The sequence below is a fragment of the Bos taurus genome, chromosome 7 (genome assembly GCF_002263795.3).
Source record: "Bos taurus isolate L1 Dominette 01449 registration number 42190680 breed Hereford chromosome 7, ARS-UCD2.0, whole genome shotgun sequence".
NCBI lineage: Eukaryota > Metazoa > Chordata > Mammalia > Artiodactyla > Bovidae > Bos > Bos taurus.
Window position 1 is genome coordinate 37,377,237 of NC_037334.1, and position 13,193 is coordinate 37,390,429.

Consider the following 13,193-nt stretch of genomic DNA (forward strand, 5'->3'; position numbering starts at 1 on the left):
CCTCTGCTCCCACTGCCTCCCTAGGATTATTAACCATCATTTCATTTCAAGCAAAAGCTTTTATGCCAGATTCACTTCAGATTTTTTCAAGATAGTCATGTTGTAAAGACAAAGATGAAGAGGTCAGAAAGCTGGGCAATAAAAATGAAAATGTCATCCTTAGAGTAAAACCTGACTAAACTCCAAATGTGACTCAATTGTAACAACAGCGATCTCCTCAACCAGGTCAGAACTAGCTATGGGCCTTGAACTTTGTCCTGATGTTAACCGTAGGCAGCGTCATGGTTCTTTTGCCCCAGCTTGAGGAACTTTCCACAGTTGGTATGTTGTCTATTGCAGTCCTCAAGGAGCAAAGTTGAAGAGAGCCTGTTCCATTCCTCCCGTTTGCCACATACAGAACCAGTGACACAATATGGCCCCTAGAGTTTCCAAACCATATGCAATTTAGGGGCAACCAGGAAAGGATACTGGCTTCCCTGGTAACAGTTGGTAAAGAATCCGCCTGCAATACAGGAGACCCCAGTGCAATTCCTGGGTCAGGAAGATCCCCTGGAGAAGGGAAAGGCTACCCACTCCAGTATTCTGGCCTGGAGAATTCCAAGGACTGTATAGTCCATGGGGTCATGAAGAGTCAGACACGACTGAGTGACTTTCACTTTCAGGAAAGAATACAGAAAAAACCCAGCCCTATTCTCTTTGGAAAGAGCATCCTCTAGGTGCATGGAGTTTGTTCTGTTCCCACCTCTGTGGTCATCTCAGAGGGGGGCTAACACAATCACCGCAGAGCCCAGCTGCCTCTCCTGCTGTCTGGAGCCCCAGTGCCCACCCTGCCTAGACTCCGACTCCCGTCCCAGCCCCACACCTCCACAAGGTGTCCGTGGCCTCGCAGCATCCAGTTCAGGGTCACTGCATGCACTGTCCTCCCAAATCACTATCACGTACTGGCAGAATCACCTAGAATTGTAACTGCTCTAGTCTCAGAGCTCAGAGCAGTTTTCATAGGCCATTATATTTTATATCCCTTCACTGTACAGGTGAGGAAAGTAGGAGTCAGCGCGGCTCTGAGATTTACCCAGCATCACACCTTCCATCTATTAATGATGGAGTGAACTAATGATTACCTTTTAAACTTCCTATGACATTAGTAGAAAATGTGCTTTTAAAAAGAAACGTTAGCAAATGCTTTTCCTCACAGAAAAAAAAAAAGGGCTACTACCATCATTTCCTTTTTATTTCTAGGCTATACTTAAGAGTTATCACAAGAGCATTTTGCATTTGCAAGTTTCCAGATAAATTATTTTCTCATATTACCACTTACTATTAAAATGTTCACTGGTTACCAACATTCCGGAAGAATGGTTGTAACAAATCAGATGCAAGCTGTATCCATATAGCCAAGTCCAGGTACAATGATGCTACAGCTGAACACATAGATAGTATGTGGAACAGCCCACTTGGGTCTTTAAAAACAGCAATGCCCATTGACTTGCATGTATCAACAATAACTGGGGTTTCTATTTACCCCCCACCCTCGTCGTACAGAAGTCATCATGTCAGTAAAAGCATGAAGTGAAGGGGATGTCACAAGAACCAGAAATGGTTATGAAGTCAAAGAATGAGGTCACAAGTGGTCACATCTTTCTTCTTATTAATCAGGTTAATTTCACAAGTGCCACATGACTGAGAAGCCATGATAAGCCCACCCAGCCAGGAAACTGCTCACTTTGCCCAATGCTAGTTCCAATCCTCTACCCACTACTCCCCAGATCCTGCCCCAGAAAATTCTACTTGGGCTCACAAACTTGTAGGATTTGGACAAACTGACTCACAGAGAAGAAAAACACTAAATTAGTTGCCAACATTTAGGGGGAAAAAAAAATAGGAGATTTAACATACAACTTTAGCTTTCTGGCTTCTTAAGGAAAAGAAGAACTCAGAGAGCTGGCTTTGCGGGCCAACACTGCAGCAGGCCAGCACTCCAGAGCCATGTGGCTGCTGTCCACAGGAGAGGGGCCAGCCCTCCCCCAGGGGAAACGTTCCCACCATTGTCTTTAGAATGTCTTTTTTACCCATTAACTTCGTCTGCCTATTCTTAAGGTTTTCCAGTGAATTTTGCGGGTTAGAAAAGTGTTGGAATATCATGTTTTAGGGATGGTATATTTTACAGGGGTCATTTCTCTTCGGGCTAAGAATAATGGAAGACTGAGACAATGTAGATGGAAAATTCAAGCGTAATAAGCTTATTTTTGAAGTAAATGTGTTTGTTTAGAATCCTCATATTGATACTCTTCCCAGGATCTAATATTCTGGGTAGCTGATCAAGTCTAAATCATTTTCAGCCTATACAAGCACAGTCACAGAGAGGGAAATTAACAAGAGTCTACAGATGCCTATAAATATCCTATATGTTGTTGTTTAGTTGCTCAGTTGTGTCCGACTCTTTGCAACTCCATGGACTGTAGCCCACCAGGCTCCTCTCTCCATGGAATTTCCCAGGAAGGAATACTGGAGTGGGTTGCCATTTCCTTCTCCAGGGGATCTTCCTGACTCAGGGATCAAACCTGTGTCTCCTGCTTGGCAGGCAGATTCTCTACCACTGTGCCACCTGGGAAGCCCCATCCTATACTTTACAGAGTTTCCCGATCACTTAAACAACCCCATAGCAGCAACTCAGCTAGCTCAAGATGTTGAAAAGCAGTGGAGAGTTCTTATTTGTTTTTATTCTCCTGGGCTAGTACAAGTCTGTATGCTATGGTCTTAGCAGAGAAACTCAGCCCGTGTTCAACAGGATAGAAAATGACAATGTTATTGAATTGGGATTTCTCCACAAAGTCATTGTTTCAACAGGAAAATATATTGTCTACTTATTTACAAGGGTTAGAGCCCAAAGTTCTGTATAAAGGGAATGATACATCAAAACCTCAGCTGAAGAAAATTATGAAGCATTCATGTGGACTAGCCAAGATTAACCGGGACTGCCAGAACACTTTCACCCATATGATGTACATGTTAAAAACCTGATGATATGATGAGAGGAAGACACATAAAACAGATATTTTTCCTGGTATAGAGCCCTCCTGTAAACCTGGAGATGTTTAAATAACCCATCTCAACCATGATCGGGGCAAGGTTTAAGGATTGGGGAAAAAAAGCCATTGGATTGCATAAGAGATTTCCTCTTCATGCATTGCTCTTCCTGCCAGCATCTGGGTTTGAGAGTGTTGCATCAATCCACGGAATCGTTAAGATGGAAAAAATTAAAATTGGGAGACAGATTAAAATAGTGGGACTTTGTCTCATTAGCTGGAGGACATCTGTACAAAGATGGATGTAATTGTGGGAGGATACAGACTCCTTTGTCATGTCAAGAAAAGTTAATCTTTAAAAGGATACAGATATTCTCAAAGATTTCTAAAGGAATGAGAACCGGTTGTTGAGTCTCCATTATTCTTCCGCGGTGTGCTGCAAACTCTCAGAGGTGAAGGCTTCTGTACAATACTATGATATTGCTCTTGAGCCCTTGGTAAAGGTTGCCACTTCCTCTTACCTGAATACTTTCTGATTGGGGTCTGCTTTATGTTTTACTTACTCCTGTGATTGATTTCTCCTCCTTAATGTTACACTGAACAGAAGCCCTGACAAGCCAAATCAGGGCATCTCAGAGCTTCTCTTTGGGTTTAGATTCTCCAGAATAGGAAGAACTGGCAACTGAATGAATGGCTAGAGCAGTGCTTTTCACCTGTCTGTAAATACACATTTGCATCTCTGGGTAATGGACTGCCCTGTGAACAAGTAATTATTTAAAGTTTAATTTTAACCTACACATCAGAAATGGAGATATGGAATGGCTTAGGCTTTTCTCTCAACCTCTCTCCCTCTTTGATTTTCAAGGTAAGGCAAATTAATTAATGTGCACTTTTCGATTGAACAAATGATTAAGACCCAGCTGTGTCTGTGAAATTATCAGTTGTGATGCAACACTTGGGGCTTGTTATGCTTTTTTTGGCATGAAGAACAGACACACAGGTATCTAATATTCAGTGTGTTCCAAAAAGCGTCAGTTAGCAGTTTGTTTGCCAAATTAACTTTCAAAGACATGTAAGTTGCTAAGTTTGACTTTATTACACCCAAATCTTAAATGATTGATGGAATCATTCACTACTGTGAAATAACTTTGTTCAAAAAAGACAATCTTTGGCAGGCTACTTCAAAGACTTTACAAAGATAAAAAGATATCCCTATTTTACATTAATTTCCCTGATAGATCAACAGTTATTTGAAATGTGCCTGGGAATTATGCAATAGGTTCTATCTTACGACTTTCCTTTCACTGTATCCGGCAGCCCCACGTGGGAGTGTTTCTACTTCTAATGATTTAGGAGATTTTTTTCCTACACATAAAGAGCATCTTTAAGAAAATGCAGATGGGTAGAACAGTATATCTGGCATTTTTATTCACTACCATTTCACCACATGGCAGCATCTGACACTAAAATATACAAAGACAGGGTTTTTTCAGAGTCAACAATACTATTCAGGATGTGGTTTCAGATGCTGCCTGTAACATTCTCCACAGAGACTGAAAGGATCCATTTCTTTCTTTTTAAACATAGATTGTGTGACTTTATTTATGTCTAAGGTCACTATAGAATTACTGTAGAATTACATAACCAGGAGTGAAAATCTCAACTAAGGGGTCAAGGGGGTAATGGAAATCATTGAACTGGGCCAGTACAGGTGTTGGGGGTCAGGTGGGGTGGTGGTGTTTGTGGCTGAGAGCATAATGCTTGAAGGAAACTGTCATTTAGGTCAGTATGTCGGATATTCTGATTTTTCTAAAGAAAGGTAGGAACCTTCTAATTTTTCAATATTGGGGAACTATTTCAAAATTCTGAAAGATCCTGGGGTGGCCACACAGAACATGTCTGGGGATGGCATGTCGCTCTAAACCTGCTGAGAAGAAAAAAATATATACATTTACATTAAAAGGGGGAAAAAAGCATTCTCAATTATCCACATTTTTCAGAATGTCATTTCGTGATTGTGAAATAGTCACACATAATGGCCTCATGATGGCTCAGGGCAAAAGAACCAAGACTCTGAGTCACTGGTTTGGGAGAAATTTTGCAAAAGGGCTCCTATGCATGAGGGAGGAGGGTGCAGTGAGTGATAAGACACAGGTTCCTTCTGCAAAATACCATCACGAGTGTATCCACCATGAGAAAGATAGAACACAGAGGCCCCTTTCTCTAAAATTTATCTTCAAGGCCATTTGATTTTATGGAGTGGAATAAAACTGACTTGCAAAAAAAGAGAAAAGAATAAAAATCCCTTCTTTGCTCTTTGGCAGGGTGAAGTAGAGAAGTAAAGTCTCCCCGCTGAACTACTATGAGGTCAGAAGCCTTGCTGCTATATTTCACACTGCTACACTGTGCTGGGGCTGCTTTCCCAGAAGATTCTGAGCCAATCAGTATTTCGCATGGCAACTGTAAGTATCCACCTCTCTCTCACTCTGTCCATGGGCACTTGTGCCTGTTTCAACCGGCAAAAGACACACATTAAACATTTCATAGAAGAGGAGACTTGTTAGTCACTTAAACTTGTGTGGATGGCATGCATGTGTGCGTGCTAAGTTGCTTCAGTCGTGTCCAACTCTTTGCGACCCCATGGACTGTAGCCCTCCAGGCTCCTCTGTCCATGAGATTCTCCAGGCAACAGTACTGGAGTGGGTTGCCATGCCCTCCTCCAGGGGATCTTCCCCACCCAGGGAGTGCCACCTGGGACGGTGGATAATTCAAGTCTAGTCAAACTGGTGGGATGACTGTTCTATGACTCCAATAAACGAGGTTGCGGGGACATACTTGTGTGAGGATTTGAAACAGCCCTCAGTACCTCCAATGAAGTCTGAGTTACTACAAGGAGGCTGTGATCACACCTAGAAACCAGCTGCGGGAGAACATCACGGTCTTCTGGGTGTTGCCAGGACTGCACATTTTCATGGGGTAACGAATACAGAGGCATTGTTACAACAGAAAAGAAGAAGACTGGGACAAAAATTAACTTTTGTTTAGACTCAGAAGTATATCATTGCAAGACTTAAAGTGCTTCTGAATTCCCAGTGGACCTGGTTTAACTGTTCATAACTTTCTTTTGATCTCTGCTTCAATATCAAGGGTAGAAAGCACCATGATGAAAAGGTCAGTTGACTCCTCAAAAGAGGACAATTCTACCTGCGTGTGGAATGAAACAGACAATTAACTACTTTTTTTCCTTTTCTCCAAAAGATAAAATATTTTATCACAGTAAAGCGGAAAGCATTTTACCCAAATATCTATCTTCACAGTAGTTATCCTCAAACACTGAATGGGTGTTTAAAAAGGTATTTGACAGTAATATTATGATACTAACGCCGTCCACCCAGCTTTCTGCCGGACGGTCTAGGTTGTAAAAAGAAGTAATTTTACATGAAGGTGAGGTGGCAAGGCTTTACACTTCTAATTAAGAACAAAAGTTACGGTATGACTAAGGACCAGACTGTGTAGTTTGAAATCATCATTCTTGAAGTGGCGTGTGTGCATGCCAAGTCGCCTTAGTCGTATCCAACTCTTTTGTGACCCCATGGACTGTAGCCCACCAGGCTCCTCTGTCCATGGGGATTCTCCAGGCAAGAACACTGGAGTGGCTTGCCATTTCCTTCCTCCACCTAACTCAAGGTACTAAACCTTAATAAGCATTTATCTCCATTTGAGGTAAGTATTCTATCTTTGGTGCCCCTGTGCAGAAGAGACTCCAGGAGAAAAAATGAATAAATAAATAAGAAAGAGACCCCAAATATGTTGCTGAAAACCATACTTCAGTGGACACTCAAATCTTTGACAGGACAGAGACAGGAATTAATTGTTTTAGCAACTTCCTTGGTGAATGGGTAGATAAAATTTCAGAGCAGTGGAAGGGAAAGTACAAGATAATCCCATACCAAGCATGGTTGTGAGTAAGTCTCTAAGAGTGAGTCAGACTCAGAGGCTACAGGGGTTTAAGGTGTGTGGGTCAGAGCATTAATCTATGAATGGATTTTGAGTCATTATTTATATTCCTCTCACCCCCCAAAACAACTGCCTTTTAAATGTGACTCATCTTTTTCCCCCCTTGGTTTCTCTGAAGGACTGCCAGTGCTCTGGAGATCATAGGTTTAAAGGCAGAGAGATTTTTGAGATGTAGGTATTTCCAAAGGTCAGGTATTATTACAAATTGCCTATTCTCCACTGAGGAGAACTGCAGAAAAGGAGAAATACACTCACTGACTCTGCAGGTCAGGGAAAATTCCAGATCACCCGACTGGCTACACTCAGTTTGACCCTGTCCTGTCAAAGTCCCCATTTCTGTGAGATTAGCCAATTGCTTAACTTGAGAGTGAACTTCCCACAGTTCCTAGAATGCCAGCCGACCTAGCGGAGCTGCCTTCAATAGTAGATTATTCCAGCTGGACGCCTGTGGAGACTGTATTTTCCTTCTGGCTCCTGGACGAGGGCTCTTGCCTCCAGACCACATTGCCTTTGTGGTGATTGATGGGAAGGCTGCTTTGAAATAGTTTTGTCCGGAGACAAGATCTTTGGCAGACTGCCCCTCAGGCTTAGCACTCTAAAGAAGATGAAAAGAAAACTGGGCAAGAAAAGAGCACCTTCATGTAAAGGGTTCACTGGCAAGTTTAACCCCCCAGAAAGAGGGACAAGTCAGAAAGACTGACACTCGGAAATCTAAGCCCAGGCTTATTAGCATCAGGAAATGAAACTGTAACTCAATTATCCTTAAAGAGCACTTTTCTATCACAACATTTCCTAAAATAACAGACCTGCGTGGAAATGGAAAATGGTGGCAAGGTTGGACTTCAATATGGTTTTGTTCTGCGGCCACCCCCTTCCGCCCGCCCCGGCCCTGTCAATTCTTGGCTTGAGTTCCTCTTCCCTCTCTTGCCCCATGTCCTCTTTTCACAGATACAAAACAGTATCCGGTGTTTGTGGGCCACAAGCCAGGACGGAACACCACGCAGAGGCACAGGCTGGACATCCAAATGATCGTGATCATGAACAGAACCCTCTACATTGCTGCCAGGTGAGCCCCCTTTCCCCCGTGTTTGCCTTTGGAGCATCCAACGGGCCTAATACCTAAATGTCCACACTCTGCCTCATAGTAAAGATCCTGACATTCCCAAAGACAGTGTTACTTCATTTAAAGGCTACTTTCATTTGTCAAGCAACCATTCTTTCAAGACTTTCTGTGTCCTTTTAACTTCATGAAGTGGATTTGGATAGAAATAATTGCATATTTTGGAGTTTAAACTCAATCATATGGTTTATCTTGAACATTGTGTATATACATATATATGTATATACACACATACAGTATACACAGATATTTACTCAAGCATAGCATAAAGTGTTCTCTCCTTGATACTTGCTAAATTAAGTTGAATGTGTCAACATGTATCAAATTAAGTTGAATGTATCTGTGGGTGGGTGTATGTTAAACCTGTATTTTTGCAGATAATGTATAGTATATATTATTACTTTAGCAGAATGGCAGCAGCCACCCAGTAGAAGTTTTTGATAGGGATCTAGTTCAGAAAATACTCATCCACTGGGGAAATGTTATTCAAACAGACCATGTCTTAAGGATGAATGGCCTGGTAAGACTACTACCCAGACAGGGATCATATGGATTTAGGTTTTGTTTCAGCTCTACTCTTAACTTACCTGGACCACAACTTCTCTGGCTGTCCAGTGTCCTCTGTTAAATAAGAGACTAGAGTAGAGACTAGAGTAGAATTTCTTAATGGTGTCCCCTGGGATTCTAAAAATACATGATCCCCCATTGGGGACAGGGGTTGTGGCTTATTCAAAATATTTCTAAATAAACAGCAACAAGGAGCACTATCTTGTGGGGGTCCACTGTGGTATAACCTGGGTCTAGACTGATCGTTTTACACTGGGAAGGAGAAATAGAGATTATGTTTGTAGTACCTGTCTGGCTGTGAACACAAGTAAAGTAAATAATAACAGTGCTGGTTCCTTCAAAGCACTTAGATGTTCTGAAAATACAAGCTATACAATGTAAAGTTAAAAAACACTGGCTAGATTAAAATATCCTATGAGTACCCTACATTTTGGTCACAGGGAACAATGCCAAAGCACTTTCTAAAAATTCTACTTCACAGACACTGAGTACATACTTATTGTATGTGCTATATAAATTGAAAATATAGTTGTAAGTTCTTTATAAATGTTAATTCATTCAATCCTGGGGCAAAAAAAAAAAAAAAAAACCCTTTGAGCTAGAGCTGTTTTCATCCCCATGTATATCAGGAAGAAACCAAAGTGCACAAAGGTGGAATGACTGGGTCAGAACGACACGGGCAGGATTTGAACGGGAATAGTCTTTCTCTAGAGTCTAGGCCACTACTGTCTGTGCTCTGCAGCCTACTGAGCCATGGAAGGCCTACTTGTCCTGGTAATAACCTTCTAATAGCTTTTCCCCAAGAACAGTAGCCACTGTGGGTATTCATTAAAAACATTCCAATGAGTCCCCAGTAGCCACCTCTCTGGGAGAGTATTCAGTTCAGTTCAGTTCAGTCACTCAGTCATGTCTGACTCTTTGCGACCCCATGAATTGCAGCACACCAGGCCTCCCTGTCCATCACCAACTCCCGGAATTCACCCAAACTCATGTCCATCGAGTCGGTGATGCCATCCAGCCATCTCATCCTCTGTCATCCCCTTCTCCTCCTGCCCCCAATTCCTCCCAACATCAGGGTCTTTTCCAATGAGTCAACTCTTCGCATGCAGTGGCCAAAGTATTGGAGTTTCAGCTTCAGCATCAGTCCTTCCAATGAACACCAGGACTGATCTCCTTTAGGATGGACTGCTTGGATCTCCTTGCAGTCCAAGGGACTCTCAAGAGTCTTCTCCAACACCACAGTTCAAAAGCATCAATTTTTCGGCACTCAGCTTTCTTCACAGTCCAACTCTCACATCCATACATGACCACTGGAAAGTATTAGCTCCCTCTTAAATACCATTTTCAGTTTCCTAAATGTAACAGGGATGGAAGATTACATTTGTACCCAGTTAGCTAAAGGCTGTTCAAAACAAATGATTAAACATTATATCTGTGAGAAATAGGCTGACTCAAGAATCTTCTATGAATTTTTCACTTTGCAAGCCAGTCTTTAGGGGAAAAGAAACATAACCAACGACCTGATGACTTTAACTTGGCTGTGAAACAGTCCAAGGGGCACCAGAGTTAGGAACAAGGTGCTGTGCAGACTTTAAAGTGACCAATATTAACACTTTGTTAAAACCAAGACTGTTTCATCCTAACTCCTGACCCCAAGAAAAGAAGAAAGGAAAGAAGGAAACAAAGGAGAAACACATTCACTTTTGTAACACTATAAGACAGACTCATCTTTGGTTAAAGGTCAAATCTTGACCTTGGTTAAAAGTCAAATCTGTAACAGCTAGTATTGACATGTTGGTTTTCACTTTGTGCAGTCACTTCCCTGGAGTACGCACCCCTGGAAAAATTCCTAAATGATTTCTGTGGTTTGCATATTTAGGGTCTCTCCTCTCTCTTAAATTTCACATATCCCAACAGAGCCCCAAGAGATCCACGTTCCCAGGCAGCCACTAACATGATTTAAAGTGAAATCCTTCCCCAGACTCAAGTCATGCCAACATAGTTCAGTGGTGCTCACTGGAGAGGGGAAGAGGAAGTCCTAGGATTGAGTCAGTTTGTGTTCAAGTAACTGAGTTCAGTAAGAGCAGCGTACAAACCCGGGATGCACACATGGTGCTGGGGAAAACCCCCTGACCCTTGATATGTGGTTTAGCATAATGCATTGTTCTGTGTGTTGGGCACTGTGATCTCTTGGAGACTGAAAAATATTGCCACTGTCCAAAGGAGATTTCATTCATAGAATTTTTATTTTTAAAAGGCTCCCCAGTTCTTCTAGACAATGGGTGTCAGCTATCAGAAGCCATGTCCCCAGCCAGAACCCAGGGACTGAGTGAAGCTTGATGAGCAACGCCCCTTTTCAGTTCTGCTTTATTATTATCCATTTTGTAAATTCTTTTTTGTTGTTTAATCTCTGAACTGCTAATTAACATAAACAGGCCATGCCAAAGGGGTGGCGGGGGGGGCGGTGGCAATCAAGAGCTTTCTGAGGAATTGCCAGTGCATATTAATCAGATGTTAATTTACAGTTCATATGTTCAGCTCCTACTTAAAGTTTTAAGGAGAGGCAGGGCCAGAAAAAATCTAGAGTCATCTCAAAGCTGATACCAAAGTAATAGGCAATTCCACTCCAATAATGAACCTGACCCACAGCACCGCCAATAAAGTCAAACAAGCAATAAAGGAATGCCATAAAACTGCCTCGGAATTAAAGGGCAGAGCAGTTCTGGCACCCCACTGGAGTCTGAAGAACTTTCCAATTCAGCAATTTACAAAACAGGCTCCTCTCTCTCTCCCTCACCACTCTTACACACACATACACACTCACACACACTCACAAGGGCAAGGGAATTTTATAGGCCAACTGCCTTACCCCCTCCTTTTACTTTCATAGGAGAAAGCCTGTTTTTATTTCTGTTTTTCACTGTTGTTCTTTCCCTAAAAGTAGTAGCAAACAGATTTCCAAAGAACTGGGGGGAAAAATGGAAGTGAATCCTGACAGCAGAATTCACTTTTTTCTTTCTCTTTTCTTTCTCTTTTCTTTCTTCCCTTCTCCCCTTTCCCTTTCTTTTAAGTAATGAGGGGCCCTGAATGTCTGCATGGGAGCCTTGAGGTCTTGCTTTAAAGCTGTGGGTAATTTTCCAGCCCCAGGACTTCCTGCATTTTAGAAAAAGTCAATGTTATTTCAAGGGAAAACGAGCTGTTTTGCTTTCCCTCACTAGCCCCCCATCTCCTCAGTTGAATGTAGCGCTTTTCTTTTCTTTCTTCTGAATTCCAGACAAAAACGCCCTTGTACTCAGCTCACACAGAAGGGGATGTTTAAATATAGCCCCACACCTGAGCTGCTCATTCTGTTTCTCGCCTTCCAAGGGGAGATTGGCAGCAAATCGTAAAGACAACCAAGTTCTCAGCAAAACAGGAAGGTGAACAGAAGCAAGAAATGTAAACTTTAGCTCAAGTACACCTTAACCTTAATTGACCATCACTGTGTGAAAAAGAGTGGCTTCTGGAAATAATTTTACCTTTATCGTCTTGCGTCTTGTCAATCAAATCATCAAAGGTAAAGCTGAAAATATGTTTTTGAAAAAATGATGGAGATAGACGTTAGCTTTTTGTTAGCTCTCTTGATGAACAACTGTAGCATGTTGAATACCAAGTGAAAGGCCATGCAAACCCATCTGTGTGCTAGTTTGGAAGCCTATTTAACTTTCAGACATCTCCCACCTAAACTACGTACGTACATACAGATGTTATTGTTACCGGATGCAAGAGACTACTGGAAAGTTTTCATAAAAGGTGGCAAGATGCCATGATTTCTCTGAAGGTGCTGAATGTGTTCCTGAAGCATCTCTTAGAAGCTGAACCCTCCCCTTCTTCTTGCCCTCGGATCTTGTTTTTAATAACATGGATGTGGATTTATCTGCCTTGAATGAGACATGGACTCATTCAGGAGAAAATGCATTGGCTTGACTCTTGCATCTAACATTCTCTTAATTCTTTGTTTATAGGGACCATATTTATACTGTTGATATAGACACCTCACACACAGAAGAAATTTATTGTAGCAAAGTAAGTAGTTTTAAAACATTCTTTCAGAAATGAAGATCTTAGGATGGGTCTTGGAGAGAATATGTATTGTAAATGCATTGATTGAGATGACATGGCTTAGAATAATTGGGAACATTTTATGAAATTCTAATTTGGGGATGAGTTACGGCTTAATATGAAATGGTTGTGTACTTCATATTTTATTCATCAATTACATGCACATAAACACACTGGAATTTTAGGTAATTCCTAAATTCTTTGGATAAAATATTGGATGTTTGTCCAGGAAAAGATCAGTTTCCATACGTAAACTTTTGTCCCACAAGTGTTTCACTGTTTCCATATCTTGCAATATTACGTTTGACTCAACTGTTGTGGTTCAGGAATTTGATCATTATCCATTTCAGGCAGATATAAAA

The 13,193-nt window shown here is 41.7% G+C and overlaps 1 protein-coding gene across 4 annotated transcripts in view; it reads left to right on the plus strand.

Moving 5' to 3' along the window:
• SEMA6A (semaphorin 6A) overlaps positions 1-13,193 on the plus strand; it is a 131,241-nt gene that overhangs the window by 60,212 nt on the left and 57,836 nt on the right. For 3 of the 4 annotated variants that reach the window (XM_005209138.5, XM_005209139.5, XM_005209140.5), the window contains exons 2-4: positions 5,351-5,488; positions 7,992-8,109; positions 12,735-12,795. In XM_005209138.5, the coding sequence (XP_005209195.1) occupies positions 5,389-5,488; positions 7,992-8,109; positions 12,735-12,795 (279 nt within the window). In that variant the 5' untranslated portion in view covers positions 5,351-5,388. Of the gene's footprint in view, positions 1-5,350; positions 5,489-7,991; positions 8,110-12,734; positions 12,796-13,193 lie in introns of those variants that run through there. The other variant, NM_001193209.3, reaches the window with a different exon arrangement.